This window comes from Brachypodium distachyon, chromosome 2, assembly GCF_000005505.3.
Source record: "Brachypodium distachyon strain Bd21 chromosome 2, Brachypodium_distachyon_v3.0, whole genome shotgun sequence".
NCBI lineage: Eukaryota > Viridiplantae > Streptophyta > Magnoliopsida > Poales > Poaceae > Brachypodium > Brachypodium distachyon.
In genome coordinates, this window is record NC_016132.3 from 26738307 (window position 1) to 26765331 (window position 27025).

Consider the following 27025-nt stretch of genomic DNA (forward strand, 5'->3'; position numbering starts at 1 on the left):
GTAATGAAGGTTGGTAGAATATTCAGTACGTTGTCCGATTGTACATCGTAGTACATAGCAAATACATCAGGTACATGTCAATTACATCAACGTAGATGGCAATATATTATCAATTTTATGTATCTCATCAATTTTAAGTACGTGTCAGTACTCAATGACACTACAATTACAAGCAACAGTACTAAGTACCTTCTCAATCATAGTGCATCACGGTACATGATAAGTACCTCCTCAATCACACTAACCCTAACTCAGTGGCAGATCAGATAGAAAATAAAAGAAAAAAAATACACCTCCGAAGTCCAAACAAGAGATCATCACAGCAAGAGAAAAAAACTCAATGTGTCTAGGAAAGAAAACTTGGTCTCCTCCATCTACAAATAATCAAAGTACCACCATTACAAAATTAGTGCAAAACGAAAGCTATGAATCGAAAGAAATCAAAGTACCTCAATATTCAATTCGGTGGTCGCCTACATGATCTTCTTGTCATAAGGCTATTGCATCAACAGTACTAGCAAGTTGTTTAGTTGGTGTGCAGATTCCGTGTATAGCGGAGGGCGGCTAGGGGCCAGCGACAGAGAGAAGGGCGGGCAGCGGAGGGGTCGACGGCGGCAGGCCCCGCGCTCTTCCGCTAGGGATTTGGTCGTGCTCAGCTTGGGGAATGGACAACACTAGGGAGAAATGACACGGGAGAGAGGTAACTAGAGAAGGGGTAAGATGGTAATTCAATACGCAAAAAAAGTCAATTTGCCGTTTTTGGACTGGCGGTGTGTTTCAGCAAATGCCCACAGAATTGTAATGGTACCCAGCAAATCCACAATCGTACGGTGTGTATGGATAAAAGCCACAAAATAACGGTGTCCCCTGGCCAATTTTCCCACGCGGTTTACGGAACCATTTGTTCTTATTCATTGCAATTTTTGGCTTGTCTTCAACCATATTTTGGGGAGCATTTGTTCTTATTGAATACAACTCTTGGCTATTTGCTTGTTTTTAAATTTCTTGCAGTACAAACACTGCTCAGTAATATTTTAAAGCATTCGCAGTTGTTTCCATTCCAGTTTTGCACACCAGTTACTTCATCTACTAGTTAGGTTTGTCACTTCTTAACCGAAAGGTGCTACAGTGGATCCCCTACAATTGTGGGTATTTAGATCTCTATAGTTTATTATTATTTTATCTAGTTTAACTTATGTATAGTCTAATTAAATTTAGTTTATAAATTCTAAGCGACTGATTTATTTCAATTTCTTGTCCGTGTCTGAATTTCTTATCAAACATGTTTTAATTTGTACCATAAACACTTTTGTAACTCAGAGTAACAGCCATCACACCTAGTTGATCTTTGCACCACGTGCGAATGAGCCATATTTTTTTTTGCGAGAAAATGAGCCATAAACCATGTGCTGCATCGCACCGCACATGGCCACGCTTGGAATTTCATAAACGTATGTGTCCCTTCATTCCACCGTCGCACACAAGTACATCATAAACTTGTACATGGTTTTCTTTTCCAATTGCATGCTTAATCGTGCAAATGGTTTCAAGGCATAAACCATTTGATGCATTGCGCACGGGCACGGTTGGAATTTCCTAAGGTGTGTGTTCCTTTCACCGTTGCACACAGTTACATCATAAACACATGGCTTTTCTTTTCAACTATGTGCGATTACGCACATAAAACGCATGTTTGCGAATGCGGAATATATTCATCACACACGGTTTCAACGCGTAAACCATGTGTGATACATCGCACACGGACACGGTTGGAATTTTCTAACGTACGGTGTGCATGCCTTGATTCCACCATCACACACAGTTACATCATAAACACACGGTTTTCTTTTTCAACTATGTGCTCCATCGCACAAACGGTTCAAGGCATAAACCGTGTGCCTCACCGCACACGGGCACGATTGAAATTTTCTAATTGTGTGTGTTTCTTTCACCATCGCACAATGTTACATCATAAACACACGGTTTTTCTTTTTGACTATGTGCTATTACTAATAAAAATTGTACCGTCTGAGAATGGGGCATATACATTCATCACACACGGTTTCATCATAAACACACCGTTTTCGTTTTCAACTATGATCACCATCGCACAATCGGTTCAAGACATAAACCGTGTGCCGCACCGCACAGGGGCACGATTGGAATTTCATAAATGTGTGCGTTCCTTTCACCATCGCACAATCGGTTCAAGACATAAACCGTGTGCCGCACCGCATAGGGGCACGATTGGAATTTCGTAAATGTGCGTTCCTTTCACCATCACACACAGTTACATCATAAACACACGGTTTCCCTTTTAAACTATGTGCGAACTAACATAAAACGCACCCTCTGCAAACGGGGCATATACTCATCGCACACGGTTTCGATGCGTAAACCATGCACGATACATCGCACATGGACACACTTGGAATTTCGTAACGTACGGTGTGCTTTCATTCCATCGTCGCACACAGTTACATCATAAACACACGGTTTTCTTTTTCAACTATGTGCTTCACGACACACTATCTCTAACTTGCGGCAACAATTAACCGGCATGGATGCTTATCATCAGACGCCCATGTCATCTTTCCACAACCTCCAGCGACTTATAAATACCCCTTAATCCCATCGGCATGTCTTCTCCATCCAGGCATAGCACATACAAACTAGCTAGTAGACGGAGGCAGGCTCTCGATCATGAGAGATTGAGTTGGGTAGCTAGCTAGCTAGGTACCTTGACTTTGCGGTTGCTGCTCTCGCTGATCCTCGCTTCCGGCCGGCCATGGCAGCCCGTGTGGATCCCCTTGTGCTAGGTAGGGTGATAGGTGAAGTGGTGGACAGGTTCGTGCCAACCATGGTACTGTCCGTGCGCTTCGGGACCAGGGACCTCACAAACGGCTGCGAGATCAAACCGTCCGTCGCCGCCGCTGCTCCCGTTGTCCAGATCGCGGGCCGGGTCGGCGACCTCTTCACCCTGGTCAGTTTTTTCTCACATGTGCAAGCTGATCGTGTGCGCTTGAATGGGAGCATATGCGTGGTTATATATACTTGTATCCAGTTCTTATTGCTGTAAATTGTGCGTTATTTTTTAGGTTATGATTGATCCAGATGCTCCGAGCCCGAGCGAGCCGAGCATGAGGGAGTGGCTTCACTGGTAACTAATTAATCAAAACAGTTTTTGCATTTTTAGATTTGGATTATACATTCACTTTACGTTATTACTCCCTTCTATCCATCATAAGTATGGGAGATTTAATATAAAGTTGGTGTATGTGGGCTGACTATTTTCACGTTTCTTCTGGATCAGGCTTGTTGTTAACATACCAGGTGGAGCAGATCCTTCTCAAGGTATACTACTAGTACTACTCTTGCTAAATTCCTTTTTTTCCGCTTGCTATGCTCGTGAATAAAGGAGAAATCGAAATCCTTAGGTATGTTATGTCTAGCTGCAAACGTTCTGTGAGCGTGGGTGGAAAAGCTTCGTATAAACGAACATACGAAGGTTTCCTTAATGGTTCCACAATAGGGTGTGAATTTAGGCTGTTTCAAATTCAATCGTGTTACTCCGTGACATGCACGTAGTACTACTACAGCTTCTTTGTGGTTTTGGTAACGATGATCAATGCGGTTGCGCGTTGTGCAGGTCAGGAGGTGGTGTCCTACATGAGCCCGCGTCCAGCGTTGGGCATCCACCGCTACGTGCTGGTGGTGTTTCAGCAGAGGGCGCCTGTGGAGGCGCCGCCGGCGGTGGCGCCCGGCGAGGAAGCGCCCGGGTTGCGCATGGGGTTCAGCACACGCGACTTCGCGAAGCGGCACAACTTGGGACTCCCCGTCACCGCCATGTACTTCAATGCACAGAAGGAGCGGGCCAGCCACCGCCGTCGCTATTAGCTAAATATTACCTTCTCTATGTCCGCCGGCTGATAAACCCTGCTGCTGGCCGGCTGTGCGAGAGTGCGTGCATGCACCTCGACCTAATAAGTTGAACTGTGGAACCGTCTTCCCGTTATCATATATAAATTGTGGGATTTGTGGTGTGTGTGCTATTCCCTTATATATCTGCACGCTGAGCCACCATCAAAGGTGGAGCCGGCACTCCGCCAAAATCTAGACGCACGACAGGCTAAAACAAACGATTAAAGCATCTCCGGCAGATTTCTCATATAGCTTCGACCCCTAAATGTTTAGGATTTAATTTGCACGAAAAATGTTCCAAATAGGCTTCTTAGAACAGCCCAACCTGCAAATAGTTTTATGGGTTACCTAAAACTTTCCACCACACATTATATCTAGGGCTCTGACAACCGTTTAAGGGTCCAACTCCTCATTTCTTCCACCAAAACCATGCGCACGTCCGCCACCGTTAAATCCGGTCAAATCCACCAAGCCCGCACGGTGGCGTAAAACTGTACTTGTTTAGGGGACATGTCCCGCCAGTCACAAAACGATACCATAAGTTAGTTTTAAGGTCTGTCTCATAGGTTTTTACGGGCCACCGTTTTACGAGATCTACTAGAGATGCTCTTAAGTTTATCGATCCCAAGTAACGGATATTCTATACATGGTATGAAAATATAAGTGTTAATGTTGACATTTGACACTCAATTGGATCACATAGTAGTTGTATATAAATGAACGTAAAATGTGATAACAATGCTGAGCTTCCTGGTGGATCCTTGCTTCCAATGCTGCAGCTTCCTCTCTTGGCCGAGGCCTATGAGGAGTACCAGGAGGTCCTTCAACTTGGATATCTCCAAAGGGTTAATGCTGATGTTGCAGATTCATGGAGGTATCCATGGCTCTGGAAGAGCAGGTGTATTCCCAAGGGTGAAGGTTTTTGCTTGGCTCCTGATGAATGATCGACTTAACACAAGGGATATGCTGCAAAGGAGACACTGGCATGTTACAAATGATTATTCCTGTGTTCTTTGTCGGTCAGGTGCTTTGGAGGATTGGGCACACCTGTTTTTTAATTGCCAATTTGGCCAAAGATATATACTGGAATTATTTGCAAATCACTTGGCCGATCGGAGGAGAGCTATTTCTGATTCTTCAAACGGCAAAGAGAGACTTTGGACTACCTTTCTTTATGGAGGTGGTTGCCCCCTTTGTTGCTGGCACATTTGGAGGAAGCATAGGAATGGTTGGATTTTTGATGGAGCTCAGCCTAACTTAGGATGCTACCGTGCTCCCAACACACGGTAGCACTTCTAAAAAGATTCAATTTTTTTGAAATAAATTAAGTAGGTTCATAAGATATGTGTCTAGTATGTCACGAAGTTTCAATTCCAAATTCATTATACAAAGAGACAAACAAAAAAGACAAATAAAAACATGAATAGTGTCAGAAATTGTCTTTTGTGTTTTTGTCTTTTTGCGACCTACTCAAATCTGAATTTGTCTTTTTCTGTTTCTCTATGCATATAATGAATTTGGATTTGAAACTTTGTGACATGGTAGACACATATCTTATGAATCTACTCAATTTATTTCAAATTTTTTAAGAACTTTTTAGGAGGGAGCACGGTAGCACTCTAATGGATGGGAGCACCGGATATCTTGTCGTAGTTCCAAATAGTCACATGGCAGATCCTTAACCTGACAGTTCAACTCGATCGCGCTGAATCATCTCCGAATGCTCCTCGGAACAGCCTATCGGGTGGTCTAAACTCTTGGCCAGATTAACCACCAAGCCCGTAGGCGTAGCCATCCCAAAGTCCATCAAGAATGCCGAGCGGGCCTTAATATTTCTGATCGTGGGCCGAATAAAAGTCACCACATCGTCAGCAAAAATAGAAGTTGTGGGCCGAAAAACTTCAGATTTACCTAGAAAAACAAACTTCCTCTAAAAAAAAGAAAACCTTGAAAAACAAACATTTCAGATTTTCAGACGTTTGCTCGTCTCGCTAGTGTAGTGCAGATTTTAGAGCGCTTAGCTCTGTCCATGCCGACCTGGATGGTTGCCACGATGAGCAATCGAGCAAGCTATAAAGTAAGAATAAATAAATGTATATACTAAGAATGGAGGCCGTGAATTATATGTTCCCAATCTAACAGAAGCAACGTGAAACGGAAAGGAGCAGGGTCGCAGGCAGGGGCAAGTGCAGTGACCAGACACCAGAGCATGGGGCACACGAACATGCAGCTCACAGCACATGATCCACATGTATACCTGTCGACGGACGCGTGTGTCTATGTGCTGCCCATCGATGGCCCCCATGATTCATTCACACATGACACTTTTTTTTTGGACACCGTCGTCTTATGTCCTGCGGGAGCACCAACACGCATGGCACAATCATGTGTTGGCTCAAAAGTTATCAGCATTAAAGCTACTGGTCATTCAGGGCGAAAAGAAAAGCACCAGTGATTTCTTACTTGGTGTGTGACATCTTTCTGTTGTGCATCCCATTATGGAACAATACTCTGGCCTGAAAGAGAGATCCGCCTTATTACTCTAGAAATGGTAAAGTTCAGATCACCCTTCTGTATACGTTTGATAGGATGTTCGATCGCATTTGTAATATGTATAGGTGTCATGTATATCTCGAGAAATTCTCGATCCGTCTCATATTAAGTGTTAAAAGATTACATCTATATATAGACATATTTTAAAATATAAATATGTTTATTTTAAAACAAATATAATATGAGACGGAGAGAGTAATAAAGTTTGTGTAATTTAACTCCCACACGGTAGGCAGCTGTTTAGAGCTTTGCCTGAGTAGAATTAAACGAAACAATGAGCAAGCTTATACACCGACGCCGTCTGAAAATCAATCAAAACTAGTAGTGCAAGGCGACTTGTCAATATTTGGACTGACAAGTGACAACGAAGTACTAACCGATTTCAAGTTTTCCCATTCACGTGTTGACTCCGGCCACATCTATCATGGGGATTAATCTTTCTCCTCCAGAAGGAGCGACAGAGACAAAAACTTCTTTTACAGGCAACGCAAGTTCCTGGAAACTGGAAGGAAAGGAGTTGCCATCCTCGTGGGGTCAGAGAGCCAGGTGGCCTAACATTTGGAATCTCCTCCCCATGTTGCTGGCACTCGGAACAGTGGAGCACACACTGCTCCGACTAGGAGAGGGCATCTCTTTTTCTCTGCACTGCTGACCAGAAAACGAAAATGTACAGGTGCAGGCTGCAGAGACGTGCAGTGTCCGAATCTGGAGAAGAAAGTCATGGGTGGAAATGGTGTCGTGTGGTTAGGCAGCTATCCGTGGTTCCTAGCGGCCACCTACTAATGCTGTGGTTTCTCGCTTTCTCTTGTTGTTTATATAACTATCGTGATGTCTCTCTTCTTAATAAATGGATCGGGACTCTCCGGACTCCGGTTTCAAAAACTATCGCGTATCGCGGTGTCCCGCGCGATATACATCTTTATATTTTGACTCACAGAGATTTATTATTTTTGTATTATTTCAAAAGCATAAAATTAGATTTGTACCATTTGTATTTCCTCCGATCATCAAAAGTGTCGTCCACTTAATACAAATTTTGTACTAACTTAATATAAAATGAGCGACACTTTTTATGTATCGGAGGGAATATGTGCTATTAGACCGGTAAGATAATAAAAGTCATGTCTCAGATCATGTGAATGATTGGTTGTTAGAAACTCATAGAATTAGTAAACTGTACTACATACACAGTCAAATATATCATGTATTGAACATCACATAATATTATTATTTTTATGTCATTTTAGATTGTAGTCCATAATTTTAAGTTCACAAACGTTGGTTGATCGATGTTTTTGCATCGAACTGATTGATTGTTTGATGTGATTTTAGTTGTGTGTTTGGAATAAAAGTCCATGCCACGTGCCAGACGATGGTGGTAGATCATGCGTGCTATATAAATCGCATATGCTTACAAAAATAAAGTTCGCAATCTGAATTGGCCAATCACTTGATTGCAACGATAGGTCATGTATACACTAAGCTGTATTAGTATGTCCTTTTTTAAAATCATCATGTCAAATTAAAATTTTACATGATCATGATATCAGTACTCGTATTAAAGTTTAGAGCATGAGCTAGTCGTTTGGTTTTGACATTGCAGCGATATTTGATTAGTAAATGTTTTTTCATTTGCTATCTAGTCAGTTGCTCGTATACGATGTTAATTAGTAGCCATTGTTAAATTTAGGATCATGTGTTATTATGTAGAATTATAATTCTTTGAATGCCCGTTAATAAATCTTCTTTACAAAATATAGGTTCTCGCGAAGAAAGATCTTAATACTTAATAATATCATGATCCGTGAAAAAAGAAATCTATCGGTTTGATGCAAAAGTTGATTGATCATCCGACACACGATCTAGCGTTTAGTTCTGGATTTTAATACCATATCACATACAAATAAAACATTGTCTCATGTTCAAAACAAATTTCACTCCATATAATTTTGTATTTGTAGGGTTCTGAGATTGATTAATTCTACTTTCTAGATATATTGGGGTTGATTAATTATGATTTCATAATGACTTATCATGTAAATAGTAGAACAATATATATCTACGTGAGGTAGAAAATAATAAGGATTAAAAAATGTATCCCGTGCTATTGGGCAGGAAATATCTTTATGCATCTTTAATATTTTGACTCACGGAGACAAATGTGTTGTTGTATTAGCCCACCAAATAAATGATAGATGTGTGTCATTTGTATGTGAAATTTTGTAAACCTTGTTGATTTTTGCGAATTGACTAGGCTTACTACTTAATATTCTCGTGACCCATGAAAAATAAAAGTTGTCATGTCGTAACATATTTATCGTCTAATGACATGTTGCGTTTGATACCGTTCAGATAAATATTAGCCCACCACGTTAATGTTTTGTCCCTAACCCATCAGATATAAGTACCCCATCATATACTCCCTCCGTCCAACAAATGATGTCTCAACTTTGATTAAATTTGAATGCATCTATACATTGAGTCATGTCTAGATACATCCAAATTTTGACAAACTTGAGACATCTTTTGTTGGACGGAGGGAGTAGAAGATTTAACAGTCCAAATATTCAGTCGATGTGGATCACCATGGACCTCCCCATAGATAGCCCTCATATGGCTTTTAGTATATAATGTACTCCCGATAGAGAGTTTCTTTGATACTTTTTACAAGGCTAAGGAAGCTTAGACAGAAGATTGCTTCCATTAATTTTTAGAATAGACCTAGGGAAGTTAATATTTTAGCTAGCAGCGTAGATGGTCCTCTAGTTTGTGTCCGGTGGAATGGTCCTCCGGACTTTTTAGTCCATATAACCACGGATGATGTAACCTTATTTGCTAAGTAATATGATCTGCCTTGATGGCTTTCCTTCAACAACAAAAAACTTAGCCGTGTGATTCACATCTTTTCACCTAGAATGTTTTTGTTTTTACTTTTCTTCCGAGGAATTAGAACTGACATAGGGAAGTTAATGTTGTAGCTCATATTTAAGTCTAGAAGCCATTCGAAATAGGAGACAAAATAATCTCAGACCTTCCCCACATTGGAGTTCCTATGGACAATTAAGCCTAACTAGTGGAGTGCCCGCGCGTTGCTACGGATAAACAAAAGCACGAGCTATTTATTTTTCTATGTAAAAACCAGTACGTGCAATCTCTTTGGTCACAAAAAGAATAAATAAGGAAAAAACATGACAATCAGCACATAATTAATAAGAGAAAGACATGTCAAATAAATATAGCAAGATACACGTCAAATAAACATGTATAAAAGTTATTATTTCGTCGGTCCTTGTCGATCTATTTACATCCGTGAAGCGATCCTCTTGTCTCATTCTCTTGCTCCTGCCAGCCACGGTACTCTTTGCTTCTTCTCTTCTTTGTTTCTCTCTTTCATTAATAGTACACTCTCCGATTCATAATAAGTGTTGTTACAAAGTTGTGCTCCTAAATCAGCGACACTTATTATGAATTGGAGAGTAGTTGACATCACCTTGATTTGTGAAATTAAATGAAACAAATGGGGCCACCTGTGCCTCCACTTTTTTTTTTGCACCGATAGCATTGGTAGAACTTGCAATAATAACGTCTGTGCGGCGGTAGCTACAGACTTCACCTCTTGATGCACGCCTCATCGATTGTCAATGTCTGGTAGTGAACCGATCAATTAGTTCATTACTATCTTTTTCAACGTGCAAAACCCTGTACATTACCACCGTCAGCTTTAAACTGTGTACACTATGGTTAAAAGACAGATTCAAAACCGGACCGTTGTTTTTGTCTAGAATAAACCAAAGCTGGTGTATCATCAGTTAAAAGAAGAAAGCTGCGGAGCAGCTACAAGCCCATTACGGGCTGAGTTTACAAAGAGAGATTACCCACTATCTCTCCACTCGAACGCACCCAGGATACAACCGAACCCAACTCCACTAATGAGCCTAGCCTGACACCAGGAGACCGCCTCAAGACTAATCGCACGGATAATGCTAGCCCTATTCGCCGTGACACCTTGTTTCTCTCCTTCCAAATGGACCAAAAGATGAGAGCACTGCTAGTAGCGAATTGCTTGCGATCATTGCCAATCAAAGGAATGGAGGACCACCGGTTGACGAAGCTATCTCCCGGCCCCGGTAGCCAATCAAGCTTGTCCCATCCTCTAAGCACCTGCCACCACACCTCCCTAGCCACAACAGCCTACCAACAAGTGGGAGATATCTTCCGGAACCTGATCGCAGAGCGGACATCGATCTGGATGATCCAACCCACGCCGCTGGAGACGATCCGCCGTCCAACAACGGCCATGGCATGCCAACCAGAGGAAGATCTTGCATTTGAGTGGTGCCTTTGACCCCCAAATCAAATCAACACCCAACATGTCTTCGCGGCCAACGAAGAACACTTCGTAGGCTGATTTGACAGAGAAGGAGCCAGAAGCCGTCCAATTCCACTTGAAACAGTCGTCACCAGTGCCAAGATTGACTAAACTGATCCTGTCCCACAGGAGGGGGTATTGGTTCAGCTCATCCACGCTGAGGTTAGGGTCAACAAAGTCGCTCCAGGTGTTTTTGACAAGACCTTGCGCCACCGAAAGCTAAAGAACGCGCTAAGGAATAATGTTTGGGGCATTGTCACAAACCCTAAGCCTATTGATCCACGGATCTTCCCAAAACCTAGAAGAATTGACGTTGCCGAGCCTGACAGAAGTGCCTGCACGAAAAAGCTCCCAAGCCCCGCGGGGGGGGGGGGGGGGGGGATAGAACCACGCACAACACAAGAACACACGTTGTTTTACCCAGGTTCAGAGCCCTCTAGATGAGGTAAAACTCCTACTCCTGCTTTGTTGTATTACCCGAGATACCGAGGGCTACAATGGTGCTCCTTGAGCTGTTTCTTGAGGAGGAAGAAGAAGAAGGGGAAAACCCTAGATGACTAAGTGAGGAACCCCTCTCCCAGGAGGGATGGTGCTTCTATTTATAGGCCGCCAATGTCACACTGACATGTGAACCAAAAGCAAACCCTATCTTCTGCGGGGCCCGCCGGGTACGCCCCATGGTCCCCTCCGGGTTGTCCGGGAGGGGACAAAACACCTTTGTGCTTTTCGTACCGCCAGGCGGCGCGCACTGTAGCCACGCCTCGGCCCTCGTCATCGGTCCTTCTACGGCGCATCACTGTGCAGTCGCCTGGCACTGCGACGTGAGCAACGGCTGCTTTTCCGTCATAAAGGGGGCGCTGCTTTACTTTGCGCCATGTGCCCAGGATAAGACCGTTGGTGCATCCCGGCGTTGGCCGAGATCAGATAGCTTGTGCTTATCCTGCAATCACATAAGACAAGATAGATATGCCGGCATACCTTTCGTATGCCGGCCTGTTATTAACTTGGCTTAAGGATGTCGGCGTATTTGCTTGTGCCAGCTTTGCTCTCGTTATCTCGGCTAACATGTGTCGTCATGACCCTACCCGGGGTCATCCCCCGAGACTAGTCCCCGAAGCTGTTGCGGTCTGGCAGGAAAAGATGTCGGGCCACGACAGTTTCCCAAGACTTAGGCGACCCAAAGCCTAGTAGGGCTGAACCAAGGAAAATGCCGAAACGACCCCGAGCTTTCTCAGCCGAGATCTGGCAACTCTGACATTTTTAGTCGGTGCGGTATTTTCAGCTTTGAGCCGAGACTCCTTTCTTCGTCACGGCCGGCAATAGAAAATCCGTCTCTGCCGACATTAATGCCACCTGTCGCTCATACTCTGCGCTGTGCTTTAATAATGGGAAGATAAGATCAGAAGTACTGCCAGCGCACCTTTTGAGGCGAGCGTGTCGTCCCATCAGACAGGAGAACCGGCAGGCCATTAAGAGGGGGAATTTCGGTTTCCACGCGAAGCCTTATCTCCCCGGATTCGGCGGGATTTACTGCGCCACGTTGCGCAGTAAGCGTGCGTGTGCGCCGTTTATGGGGTTAATTGCCCCCACGATCGTGCGCGATTTTACCGTTGGCCACGGGGATCGTGGGCGCAGAAGATCCACGCCCCATGATTGCGGCCCGGCCATAAATAGGGGGACGGGGTGAAAGTCCTTTCACTTTCCCCCTGAAGCCCTAGCTCTTCCTCTGCTCTCGAGCGCCCTGCCATTGGTGCAAGTTTGGAGCTTTTCTGCCGCCGCGCTTCCTAGCCTCCAGCAGCCAAGCTCACCGCTGCGTTCCCGTGCGCACTTACCTGCCCCTTTGCCGCCGTTCTCTTGCTCACCTGCGCCTTGCGCCACCAATTTCTCGCCGGACCCCAAACCAGATCTAATCTCTCGCCATGGCTTCGTCTTCCCGTGATGCTGCCGCCATCGACCCCACCGTTCAGCACACTGAGGAGGACACTGGCTCAGAACGCGCCGGATGGGAGGGCTCCGATGTGTCAGCGGCAGACATTGACTGGCTTCGCCGCACCTGGCGGATCCCGGAGGAGGTGGAATGCCGGATTCCCGGCGACGAGGTCGTACCGACACCCGAGCCGGGTGAGTGTGTCGTCTTTGTTGCTCATTTGGAACACAGGTTCGGGCTCCCGGTTAGCGACTTCATCAGGCAATTCTTAGACTATTTTGGCCTCCAGCCACACCACCTTCCGGCTAACGCCATTCTCACTCTCTTGGCCTTTGTCACCTGCTGTGAGAGTTATCTCGGCCTTTGGCCCTCTGTCGACTTGTGGGCCAAATACTTTATGTTCCGGCCCCATGTCCTTCCCGACAAAGACAATCCTGATGCCGCTAAGCCTATGACCCAATGCGTCTCCGCCACCATCATACACCGCCGAGGTTCCATCTTCCCTCGGATTCAAGGTCTTGAGTCCTGCAAGAAATGGCTCAAGACCTTCTTTTACGTCAAGAACTCCTCCGACACCGACAGAATCAACCCGCCGGTATTCGTAGTCGGTCCACCGGAGGAAAAGAAGAACTGGAAACATGACCCCAAGGACTCTCTTCCGGAGATCAATGAGGATCATGCCGGCATCATCGCACTCAAGGAGAACGGGATGACGGCCAACGATCTGTTGGCGACGTTTGTGTTTCGACGGGTCTGTCCGCTCCAACGCCGGACACATAAGATGTGTTTTCATAGCGGCCGGTTCGACCCGAACCGGGTTTCAACAATCATGCTGGACAATTCTGAGGTCCGGCGCCGAGTCAAAGCGATCGCCAAGACGAACCTGTTCGAGAATTGGGGCTGGGGCATGGTTCCGTTCAGCCGGAAGAACCGTGCACGCTTGGTAAGTTTTTATTCGTAGACATCTTCACTTTTCATCCAACATGATTGTATGCCGGCTTCCATCCGACAATGACTTATCTCGGCGCAACCTTATACTTTTGTGCAGAGATTCACCCTTCAGCACAATGAGGACGGGCATTCGCCGGATAAGCGCTTCGGAAGCGACCGCTTGGGAGCTGACCTGGAAGACCCGGACTCGGAGGATCACATGCCGATCTCTCATGCCGGGCCCCGTCGTGCCAAAGGTAATGATTCCCGACCTCCTCTCATAGATATCAGAATACTTATCACCAAAATATTCATGCCTGCATTGATCCGGGAACAGCTGACTTGGATGATCCTGCCACTGCTACGGTGTCGGGTCCGGCAGCTGCTACGGTGTCGGCCAGCGAGAAGCGCATCACCGACACCGATCTTTCTAGGACCTTGAAGTGGAAGAGAACCGCTGGGCGGCAACCAAAGCCGAAGCCCATGGTCGCCGGGTAAGATTTGTAGCATTTTGATCTCTAATGTCGGTATTTTTCTTAATCGACATGAAGGTAACAAACTTTCATTCCTGCAGGGAGGCTCTGACGGCTACACAGTCTCAGACCTGCATTGTGTCCGAGATCCCGACAGCCTCATCTCCGCGTGCAGAGCCTTCAGCACAGGCCACGGGAGAAAACGAGACCGTTGCAGATCCGACACCTCCCGTCCGGGATGTCGGCCCTGGCATCGACGCTTCGTGCGTCGCTCAAGCCGGGACATCTGCGGCCGGAACTTCGGCGGCCGGGGCTGCTCCTTCATCGGCAGCGCCTGATACGCAGCCACAACCGTTGGCCATGGATCCTCCTCAATAGCCGGCCGCACAACCAGAAGAAACCCAGGGACCCCAAGCAACAACAACGCCACCGCCGCCGCTGCAGCCGCAAGTGACTCAACTAGCGGCTGCACGAGCCAAGAAGACCAGGAGCTCAGCCATCCCGACGGGACAACAGCTGCCGAGTTCCTCCGGCTCGCCATCCATCCGGGGTACTCAAGGAGTCCCCTTAGGACAGCAAGCGGGCACAGCTGGGGGTGCTCGGCCAGTATGTGATGGACTGGAACAGCGCCGACAGCTACGAGGTCAACTCCGGCACCATCCAGACAGCACAGCAGAACGCTTTGGTGGGGCCACCACCTGTGGCGACAACTCCAGAGTCGGTGGCGGCCCGGATGTTCCAGGCGAGGGTCGCCCTGTTCGAGTCCAGCCGAGCTGCCGAGGTACAAAAATCTCTTGAAGTTTTTTATTCTAACTATAGCACATATATTCCTAGTCCCTGAGGTTTAGGGCGAGTAAGAAATAGTCGGCCTGAAGCTTAGTTCGAAAAGACTTCAAACACTATTCCCCGAGATTCAGGCCGGTTTTAGAATAGTCGGCCTGAAGCTTAAAAACTTCAAACACTATTCCCCAAGATTCAAGGCCGGGTTTAGAATAGTCGGCATGAAGTTTAAAAATTTCAAACACTATTCCCCGAGATTCAGGCCGAGTTTAGAATAGTCGGCCTGAATATTAAAAATTTTAAACACTATTCCCCGAGATTCAGGTCGGGTTTAGAATAGTCAACCTGAAGCTTAAAAACTTCAAACACTATTCCCCAAGATTCGGGCCGGGTTTAGAATAGTCGGCATGAAGCTTAAAAACTTCAAACACTATTCCCCGAGATTCAGGCTGGGTTTAGAATAGTCGGCCTGGAGCTTAAAAATTTCAAACACTATTCTCCGAGATTCAGGTAGGGTTTAGAATAGTCGGCCTGAAGCTTAAAAACTTCAAACACTATTCCCCGAGATTCAGGTCAGGTTTAGAATAGTCGGCCTGAAGCTTAAAAACTTCAAACACTATTCCCCGAGATTCTGGCCGAGTTTAGAATAAACGGCCTGAAGCTGATAGTTGTTGACTTGCCACTGCAATAGAACTAACTGTGGATCACCTTCTTGCAGAGCTGCATGAATAAGCGCCACGCCACCTTCAAAGTTCTGCTCGCATCGCACCGGAAGCTGGAGGCGAAGAACAAAGCTTTGGTGGCCGAACAACAGAACAAGAATGAGTATACTTCCATCGACATAAAAGCTATGTTGAGCTATCTATGTACTGTGAAAACTGATATGTGCCCTCGTACACAGCTGGGAACGATGCTCAAGTGTCGGAGCTCTTGAAGTGCGTCGCGGAAGTGCAAGGTATGACCTAGTCCTTATCTCGGGTTGCATCCATTTCAAACTTGAACTCTTGTAATTCATGTCTTCCAAAGAGGGGAGAAGACTCGGCTGGAGGAACAACACCGAGATGAGGTGGCCCGGCTAAGGGCGCAACTTGAAGCGCAGGCTGAGGCGCACAAGGCCGAGGTAGTTCAACTTACCTCGGCCCTCTCCACGCAAGCCGATGAGAAGATCCGCCTGGAAGGAAAAGTGCAAAAATGTAAAGATCTTGTTGCCAAGGCCGAGACTCGAGCCATTGCCGCTGAAGAGGAGAAGGCCGAGAGCACCCATATGCTCAGCGTGTGCACCCGGGATCTCGGCAAGATAGATGGACTGCTGGCCAGTAAGTTGCCCTAACTTAAAATCTCTTCCTTTGATCACTAAGTCGACAACAATAGTATGCCGGGATTTATTATTTCTTCTTTGTCCTTGTCAGAAATTTTCCCGCACTCTACCGAGACTACTCAGGCCGCTGTGGTCAAAGCTCGCCAGAAAAGGGATTCAACCAAGGCACTGCCCTCGGAGTATGATTTGGATGACTACCTCATCAGCATTTTGGACCCACGTCAAGCCTCTGAAGTCCTTCGGGGTCGACATGCTCAATGCCGGCATCCGTGCCTTCCGAGCTCTGTGGCCGGGAGAGGAAGCGCCGAGTGGCATCCCAGAATTAGCCAAGCGTCTCCTAGAGGTGGAGGACCGGCTAAGCGAGTGGCGAGAGTCGGCCGCTCGTGTCAGCACCGATGAGGCACTGTCGTTCGTACTTTCCTGGTATGACGGCAATAATCTTGATGTGCTGCAGTCCATGCGTGTCGGCTTGCCCTTCCTCTCGGACCCGGAGTTGATCGCAAGACGTCAAGAGCGGGCCTACTCCTTCATTCAGTATGCCGACGTGCACACTTTTGTGGAGGGTCCGAGATTAGACGCGGACGAGGAGACGGCCGAGGAAGAAGAAGAGGAAGTCGACAAAGAAATCATCGCCGAGTCGCCTTCCACTGCAACAGATGCTCCGAGTGCCGGCACCAATAATCCTTCTGCTTGAGTTTGTGCCAAGTTATGTCGGCCAAAACTTTCTTTTAAAACAGTTAGATCCCCGGGATGCCGGGTGCAGATGTAAATATTCTAAAGTACTTTCAGTTATGATGCACAATATTTTTAATTGGCTTATGCCTTTTTAGTTATCGAGTTCCCAACCGAGTCCCCGAGTTTATTCTTTCTGTTGGTGAAATTATATGACCTCGGTTCTTTGTCTGCCTTTTCGGCGTTCGACGTATGAATCACGAAGTCATAGAATAGACCTTTCAAAAAATCTTAAACTCAAAAAACCCGCCTGGAAATGCCCGATACAGGAAGGGAATGCTGGGTTAGGTAAAACAACGTGCATCTCGGCTTGCTCGTTTGCTTGTTTCCGCAATCATTTTTCATGTGTTAAGTAATTTCATACCCGTACTCTAGCTTGCCATGAAGCCGGGTTGCGGACAACAGCTAAGTCATAGAGTGAGTTTTCAGTACCGACACACTACTAAACCGACATAAGATTACACAATCAAGCCGTGCTGACATACAAAAAGATAAATGTAATACAACACTCATATAGCATGAAAGTCCCCGAGTTCTTTTTAAGAACCCGGCGGATAGTGGTGGATGGTATAATAAAATAAATATGCATATGTGGTATAATCAAATAAACATGCATATGTGGTATAATAAAAGAAACATGCATCTGTGGTATAAGACATAGTATTTAGTGTATATGTAGGATAAATCAACAAACATGTCACGCATATGTAAGATATAAATGCAATGATTTAGATGAATAGGGATAAGGAGTAAAATATATGTATATATATAGATCAGATAGGGATAAGAAATAATCCTAAGGTTTGGTCTCATGGTTTAGTCTTATCCTATTCCAAGCTAGGGTCACGTTCCTATAGGCAACACATTGCTCTGATATCATCTGAAGCGATCCCCCCCGTACAGGGTTCGATCTCTGTGCTTATTTGTGCTAGTCCCTGGATCGACTCACTAGCACACAGAGTTTCAAGATGTAATACCAAGATACAAAGGTCAAAAGTACTTTATTACATCGTATCATCCGGAACTTAATTGTACTTACAAACTTGCATAACCCCTTGGGTCAGCATAACAAATAGAGTTCCAAAATAACCAAATATTGTTTCACAAATGGCAGCGGAAAAGGTGGAGCAAATGGGCCACATCTACCCACAGAGGAGAGAGCATGTTGGAATGTAAGCACATGACCCAAAGAACATCGACGAACCTCACTCCTCGTCAAATTCACCTGCATTATTGATTGCAGCCACTACGTGGTCAATACATTGAATGTATTGGCAAGTTCACCTGGAAGTTATAACAGATCCTACCAAGTATATGCAATTGTGGTATAGTGGGGTTTAGGCTTTATGGCGTGGTAGCAAAACATAGTTTATCTTATTACAAATGAATGTTACAATATTGTTAACTAATGGACACCGGGTAGAAACATCAATGCTCCTAAATCCCAAGTTCAAACCATTCATTTTATTTAAGAAATTGGAATGAGTGAGACCTTCCTTACAGCCCCCATATCTAGTTGCTCATGATTGTCCGTAACCGGGGACACGGCTAAGTACTTAGTTTGACACTCTCGAGAGGTTGTACACATTCCCCACAAGAAATCGACGTGTTAATCCCTTGCTGTCCTCCGGGTGGAGTAGCAACGGCATCGACTTAAGAATTTTCAGAACATAATCCTCCAGACCACCTGAGGGACCCGCGCTCCCACCTACACAACTACCTCAGTACAATCCCTCGGATCTGGGTTCATATTTCTTACTCCATCCAGCCAGAGCCCATTTAGCTTGTGGTTGTACTGGAAGCTACTAAACAGGAAACTAGTCCAGTCTCTGATACCCCGGGTGGCATTCCACATTTGCGACGCAAGCGCTCCCCGAATCCACGGAAGAGACGTCCATGGACGATCCATCTCCGAATCCACGGAGACTCGACTCAGAGGGACCCACAGAAATGGACTTGACGTTGCATAACATCTCAAAATCTCAAAGCAGTCCACCCAGGATGGTTCATTAGGGTTGTTTTGCCAAGTTTCCAAAATCACTTCACATCATTATTTATTTCATAGTGATTGAGATTCCCTCCCACGTTTACTAACATAGCATGACTAAGCAATATCTAATCACGGTGGCTATTGGTGGAGGATTCATGGCAAGGGTAACCCTATAGCTAGTAGGTCAATCATAGCTAGCATAAGTACGAGTAATAATCCTATCAATGCATTCTACAAGCAACACTAATGCATAACTATTTTCAAAACAATAATAATGGGATATGATCAAAGTGAACTTGCCTTGGTAGCAGTTGGAGTTCAAACACTCGTCACAATCACAAGGTTCGCTCTCCGAGAAAACTATACGATCAAACAAACATACACATACATAAACACACAATTCACATCACGACAAAATAAGATATGCTATGATGCAATGCAACATGTGACAAGATTGGGTTTATTTTATTTGGGTGATCAACTGATCCTAAGCATTAATAATTAAAACAAATGCATTAGGGTTTTAAACAAAAAGGCAAAAACAATTGATTAAAACCCTAATTTATGGTTTCATTGGCATCAGTCAAATAATTTAATTCAAAAAATTTATTTATCTGTCCCAATGGATAGAGGACAATAAAACAAATTTTTGGGCACTAGTTTCAATTAAAAAGGATTTATAAATAATTAGTAATGAATTAAATGGCATAAAATGCCTTTCTGTAAAATGACTGTGATTCAAATTTTAAACAGTGCCAAAAGATTCTACAGGTTGGGAGCTTTCCAAAAAGGTAAAGTTTGTCAAATTTGGCCAAAGGGTTTAAAAGTTATAAGCATTTGAAGTTACAGGAACTTTTCTGCAAATGTGCCATTTAATTAAACCGGGATTAAGTTTTTATTAAAAACCGTGACACATGGCAGCCTCCCATTGGTGCGTACCGGTTCGTTTTAAAGAATTAAAATGTTCTAATCTTGGCCGTTGGCCAAGATCTGACAGCTGTGAGGGCTCGGGGAAGGAGACGGGCGTGAGTGGCACGACAAGACGAAGGCCGTGACGCGGTCGGCGCGGCGAGACGAGGTCCGAGGCAACGCCTAGGACGACGGAGGGTCTCGGCGGCGTGGGCGCGGGCTCCGGCGAGGTCGGGCAGCGCTACTCTGGCTGCTAGGGTGCACCAAAGACGAAACCGTGCACGTCAACACGTGTGCACTGTCGAGAGGGTCCAGAAATTTCAAGGCTCGGGCGAGGAGACTCACTGGCGAGGTCGACCCGAAGCGAAAACGGCGACGGCGGGCTCCTTGCTCAGACGAGGAAACTCGGTGGCGTGGGCGCGTGCGAGAGGGGGCGAGCAGAGGGGAAAGAGACGGGGAGGCTAGGGCTTTATAGGGGCGTTCTCGGCAAGGGGAGGAAGCCCGGAGCGAGGAGATCACGGCGGGGATGGCGCGGCAGCGCGTTTGGAAAGCGCGGGCATCGCGGCGGCGTTCGCGGGCGCCTTCCCTGCGGGGAAGAAGACCTTGACAGGCGGGCCCCACCTATCAGTGGCTCGCGGGCGCGCGCGTGCGGCGTGGGCGGGCTGGGCTGCGGCGCGGGGCAGGTAAGTGGGCCAGTTCGGCCCAAAACGGCCGGGCCGGTCCGTTTCTTCCCCTTTTTTTTCCTTTTAGCCTTTTCTCTTTTTCCTTTTCTGATTTCTTTGATATCTTTTGATTTTGAACTCAAAATTAATCCAAATAAATTCCAGAAAATTTGTAAAATCATGTTTTATCATGATTCAACTTTTGGGAGTAATTTCCCCTCAAAATAAAATATATAAAAATATATTTTCCCTATAAATGCTTTTAGGGCTATATAACTATTTAAATAAAATAGTTTTTCAACTCCAAATAATTATCCAAAAATTATGGGATTGCCTATTTATGCAATAAACCCTTTTATAGATAAACCCTATTGGTTTGAGGATCCAAAGCTCAAATGGGTGAAACCCTAGGGTTTAAAATGAAATAAAACCTTTTTAAAGCCTTTTGCGATTTCAATTTGAATTCAAATATGCAATTGTGGCATGATGCTCATGGATGCAATGGATATGAAAGGTTTTGGAATTTTGGGATGTTACACCTCTTTTTCCTCGGCTTCTGTATACATGGTCACTCGCGGAGAGTCATGTTCAATGTCAGCTGGTAAGACATCTTCCGCCCCGTATACGAGAAAAAATGGCGTATATCCTGTGGAGCGATTTGGAGTCGTCCTGAGACTCCATAGCACGGCTGGGAGTTCATCTAGCTAGCATCCTGGAGTGTGTTCCAATGGCTCAATTTGCTGAGGTTTTATGCCGGCTAAAACCATACCGTTTGCTATCTCAACTTGTCCGTTGGACTGATGATGTGCCACTGAGGCGATATCCATCCGGATTTTCTTTTCCGCGCTAAATCGCGCAAAAGACCCCTCTGTGAAGTTTGTTCCATTGTCCGTGATGACGCTGTGCGGGTAACTGTATCTCAAGATGATATCCTTCAGAAATGGCACCGTGACTTGCCGTCACATTTCCGTATTGGCTTCACTTCAATCCATTTGGTGAACTTGTCAACCATGGCCAAGATATGCGTCATGCCTCCTCTCGCCCGCTTGAAGGGTCCCACCATATCCAAACACCAAACAGCAAACGGCCATGTGATTGGGATGGTCTTTGAGCTCAGATCCTGGCATGACCATGTCTTCTGCTTCTTGCAATGCACTCGGCCAATAGAAACCATGCCGGAATGCCTTGGCCACCAACGTTCTGGAGGATGCATGATGACCACACTGTCCCTGGTGAATATCCCGGAGCATTTCTTGTCCTTCTTCCGGCTCAACACAGCATTGCAAGATGTTAGTGACACTTCTCTTGTATAGCTCACCATTGATAATGGTGTTTTCCTTTGCTCTTCTCTGAATCTGCCTTGCCGACACCTCCTCTTCCGGCAGATTCCCATCCTTGAGGCAGGACATTATTGATTGCACCCAAGCCGGCACAGGACGATTTACGAAAACTGGTTCGTCTATCTCCATTGGTTCAACCGCCATTGCCTCAGCCGAGTTAGCGCGCTCAGTCCCCGGGTTACCAGAACCGCTGCCGCTGTCAATGTCCATTGGAGTGATGTCAGCTTCTGAGCTTGCCGGAATAAATATGGATTCTGATTCTGGTGACGGCTTGATTGATGGCTTGCGTAGATGCTCCAATGCAACACCGGCCGGGATGGCTTGTCGCGTTGATCCAAGCTTTGACAAAGTGTCGGCAGCCTCGTTCTCCGCCCGCGGTATGTGGTGAAACTCGCATCCTTCAAAGTGGCCACTAATCTTCTGCACATGAAAACAGTATAGCGCCATATTGGCATCCAACGCATCCCAATTGCCAGAGGCTTGCTGGACCACCAAGTCGGAATCACCAAAACATTGAATCCGGCGAACACCGATTTCCTTCGCCATCTTCAGTCCGTGAACAAGTGCCTCATACTCGGCGACATTGTTGGATGCTGCAAAATGAATTTGCAATACATATTTCAGTTGGTCGCGCTTGGGCGAAGTGAGAACTATGCTGGCACCAAGCCCACTTTTCATTTTGGAGCCGTCAAAATGCATCTTCCAGTAGCTATTTTCAGGTGGTGTCGGTTCATACTCCATCTCGGCCCAATCCACCAGGAAATCCGCCAGCGCCTGAGACTTCACTGCATCTCGTCTGTCGTACTGCAGCGTGTAGGGTGCTAACTCAATAGCCCATTTAGCTATCCGACCACTTGCATCTTTATTGCTCATGATTTCCGAGATGGGTGCTTCACATATGACCCGGATCTGATGTGCATCAAAATAAGGCTTCAGCTTCTTTGCCGCCATATAAACACCGTATGCCATCTTCTGGTAGTGAGGATAATTCTGTTTTGATGACGATAACACCTCCCTCAGGTAATATACCAGCCTCTGTACCAACTCGCCGTCTTCATCTCTCTCCACCACTATGATGGCGCTGACGACTCGGTTTGTTTGCTGCTATATATAACAACATCGGCTCTTGCGCCATTGGCGAGGCTAATATCGGCGCCGTAGCAATCATCTTCTTCAGTTCTTGGAAGGCAACCTCTGCCTGTTGTGTCCACACAAATTTGTCGGTTTTCTTCATCAGCTGGTATAAGGGCATTGCCTTTTCACCCAGCCGACTTACGAAACGACTTAACGATGCTAAGCATCCAGTGAATTTCTGCACATCTCTGAGAGATTTTGGCAGTTTCATTCTCTCACATGACTCGTTTCTATACCTCGGCTCGATACCAGGAATCCGAGTAGCTTCCCTGCCGACACAGCGAATGTGCATTTGGCCAGGTTTAGCTTCATTCGAAATCTCCTTAAATTTGCAAACGTTTCTCGGATATCATCCAGCAGCGTGGCACTTTCTCTGGTTTTTATGACGACGTCATTGACATATACCTGCACATTTTTGCCGAGTTGGTCGTGCAAGCATTTCTGCATGCATCTTTGGTAAGTAGCCCCTGCATTTCTCAAACCAAACGGCATAGTGCGATAGCAATAAGCCCTGAACGGGGTGATAAAGGATGTCTTTATTTGATCATTAGGGTTCAGCGGTATCTGTTGAAAACCGAAGTACGCGTCTACAAAAGACAACAACTCACACCCGGCAGTGGAGTCGATCACTTGATCGATCCGAGGCAACGGAAAAGGATCTTTGGGGCATGCCTTGTTCAGGCTAGTGTAGTCGATACACATGCGCCACATGATGGCAACAGTTGGGTCATCTTTCTTCTTCTCTACCATGACCGGGTTTGCAACCAGTCAGGATGCAACACATCCATGATAAAGCCGGCAGCTAGAAGCCAGGATATCTCTTACGATATGATCTTCCTTCTGTCATCGGTGAAGCGTCGAAGGGGCTGCTTCACCGGTCTTGCGTCTGGCCTGACATGCAATGAGTGCTCAGCCAACTCCCTCGGCACACCCGACAAGTCTTGATTTGACCATGCGAAGATGTCCCGATTCTCACGGAGGAAGCTGGTGAGCTCGCCTTCCTATTTCTCATTCAGGCCGGCACCAATGATGACGGTGCGGTCCGGGAACTCACTGTCGACCGGAATCTTCTTTGTCTTCTTGGCTGCCTGGAAAGCCACACTTCCATGAGGGTTGGTCATAGCCGGCAGACCAATCTATGCCGATTGACCCAGCGCAACGGCTTCTTGCAGCTTCCTCTTTTCGCCAGCAATAACCAGTGACTCAGCCAAAGCAGATCCTGCCGCCGCACACTCCATCGAACGCTTGTAGTTGCCGGTAATGGGGGTAGTCGCCATGAATTTGGCCAATGCCGGTCTGCCGAGCAACGCATGGTACGGACTGGAGAGGTCCACCACCTCAAACACCAAGTTCTCGGTTCGACAGTTCTTTCTGGTGCCGAATAAGACGTCAAGTCGGATCTTGCCTACCGGGGCACAAGACACTCCCGGCACAATACCATGAAAGGTAGTCCGGCTAGGTTCAAGCATGTTATCAGTAATGCCGAGCTTGAGCATCGTGTCTCGGTACAAGATGTTTATGCTGCTCTCATTATCAATGAGAACCCGAGTAAACGACATTGATGTCAGGCCCAATGAGTGTCGGGTCAACCACTAGAGCATACCCACCAGGATTAGGCATGACCTTGGGATGATCTGCCTGGTTCCAGCTGAGCTCCTGTTCCGACCAGTACATGAACTTCGGCACTGCCGGCATAACAGCGTTGACTTCCATCTCACGCCTGCGCTGGCTCTGCTTGTCGGTCGGCTACGTGATAAAGATCATGTAGCTCTGGTGATGGTCCTTGTACTCATTTCTTCCGGCATATTCCGGGATTCCTTGGTCTTCCACTTGATTGACAGCATTGTTTGCCGGAGGGTGTCGTCGCTCGGTGCTCCGACACCGGGGGCGTGCAGCCACGTCCCCTTTTTAGGTTCGGTAGGGGCGTCTAGGGCGGAGACCCGGTGATCGCCGGCACGGCCGATGAGGCCCAGCGGGGCCGGTGAGACAAAGTGCTAAGGGTGCGCGCAAGTCCAAGAATAGGTGCACGCACGTTTTTTACCCAGGTTCGGGCCACTCGGAGGTGTAAAACTCTACGTCCTGCCTGTCTGAGCTGATATTGATTACGAATCAATCGTTTACAAGTTGCCGGGCAAGTTCCCGGGCTTCCTCTCAATGTCTAAGTACTCCTTACTGCTCTCTGTTGGCTGTCTACTGGAACCAACTGATCCTCTATCTAACGAGCCAGCGAAGGGGACTTGTGGAACTAAACGACTGTCCAACTAACCAACCAACAAAAAAAAAACCCCTTTGACCGTCGGCATGGGTCCTCCTTTTATACATAAGGGGATGCCACATGTGCCACGGTGCATGAGCTACAAGTGTCCAACGGGGAGGCATGCAAACCCCCCGGTGAGCTGGTGGCGTGCATGGGTGCCACCTCCGCCGCTAGGGGTCTAAGACCCTGGGGTAGGATTAGACAACCACTGTTCCTTGGATCGGACGGGTAACTACCCGTCGGTCGGCTCGTTTACTGAGCCGTGCGCCTTGCTCCTCGCCTTGGTGGGACCGCGCGTCCCGCGCCCGCCACGCGCCCGCGTGGCGCTGTCCACTGGGCCCCACGCCCGAGGCGGGGGCACGCGTCCGGAAAACCGCAGTCCCAGCAAGTCGACCCCGGGAAGCACCCGGGCCCAACGCACCCGGGAACCCCTTCCCGGGAAGCAGCTTCCCGGAAGGTGCCCAGGCGGGAATATTCCCCGAAGCCCCGCTAGCCCCTTTCGGGCTGGTAGCTTGCCGGGGAGCTCATAGACGCTCCCCGGGATGAGACCTTCCTGGGAACCCAGGAAAGGAGCCCGCGCGTCGCGCAGCGGTGGTACCCCGGGTGACACTGGTGCGACAGTAGCCCCCGGGCGTGGGCCGGCATCACCTGTTCCCAGAAGGGTCTTCCCCTGGTCGGTTGCCGAGCTACGGCCTTAACCGATGCGTGGGCCCCGATCAGCCGCGGGCCCTCGTCCCTGGCGGGAGATGTGCGCCACAGTCGCCTTCTTCCGCCCCGGCTATAACGGCGAGGCGCTGAGGAAGCTCCGGCACGCCATCGCCTCCAGCTTTTACGAGCACGGGGAGACGTAGAACTTCCCGGCGGGCACCGAGCACCAGGACAACGATTTCCGGGTGTTCGCGCGCTTCATCCTCTGTGGCATGGTGCCGCCCTTCGCTCTGTTCCTCCACGCACTGATGGAGTCTTATCAGTTGCGGGTGGCGCAGCTCCACCCCACCTCGTTGTTCCTCCTCGCCACCTTCCAGTTCCTCTGCGACGCGTTCGTGGGGGTGATGCCGTCGGTGGGGCTCTTCCGCCACTACTTCTACCCGCGCATCGACAACGCGAAGGCTATGTCGTCAGGGGTGGTCTTCCGCGCCTGCGACCAGATGAAGTCCGAGTTCATCGTCCGGGCGGGGAAGAAGATGGACCCCACCCGGGTCCCGCACGCTCCCCCGCAAGCACCCCGTGGGAAGCAGGTGCTCGCGGAGAGCGAGGGAGGGTCCGAGCCCAGCTGGCCCTCCTTCCGGTCGCTGGACGACAAGGCAGGCCAGGTGGCTGCGTCCCCGGAAGTCGTCGCCGTGGAGGACGACGACGAGGAAAGCAGCGACAGCGCGACCTTGATCGTGAGAACATCGAGGGCGTTCACAGCGGCCGCATCCATCTCCTCAACGGCGACGTCCGCCTCCGAAGTCCTCCTCGCCGGCAAGTGCCGGCAAGAGGGCGAGGAGCGATTCCCCGCCCGGCACACTAAGCAAGAGGACGCACGCTGACGCCGGCGGCACCGCCGACCCCGCAGCCGCGGGGGTCCGCAGCGGCGCGGCGTGTCCCCTGGCGACCCAGCCCCAACGGACGCAGGGCCGGCCCCGGGTATGTCTTCGTTGATTCTCTGCAACTGCAATTTCTGTTAGGCAAACTCACGAACATACATTCTCCTTCTGCAGTGAGCGGCAGCTCGCCCGCGGCAAGCT

At 47.6% G+C, this 27025-nt stretch overlaps 1 protein-coding gene and 1 long non-coding RNA gene across 2 annotated transcripts; one reads left to right on the top strand and one right to left on the bottom strand.

The window, feature by feature from the left end:
* Positions 1-2667: 2667 nt before the first annotated feature.
* On the top strand, positions 2668-4043 carry LOC100833687 (protein MOTHER of FT and TFL1 homolog 1). The gene is made up of 4 exons (XM_003568570.3): positions 2668-2983; positions 3099-3160; positions 3314-3354; positions 3650-4043. The coding sequence occupies exons 1-4, from the start codon at positions 2789-2791 to the stop codon at positions 3895-3897; spliced, it is 546 nt and encodes a 181-aa protein (XP_003568618.1). The 5' UTR covers positions 2668-2788; the 3' UTR covers positions 3898-4043.
* A 2159-nt stretch (positions 4044-6202) lies between these two features.
* Positions 6203-7044, bottom strand: LOC112270532. The gene is made up of 3 exons (XR_002962774.1): positions 6852-7044; positions 6385-6437; positions 6203-6275 (listed from the first exon to the last, which is right to left on the bottom strand). It is a non-coding gene; the product is annotated as an uncharacterized LOC112270532 (long non-coding RNA).
* Positions 7045-27025: the final 19981 nt, after the last annotated feature.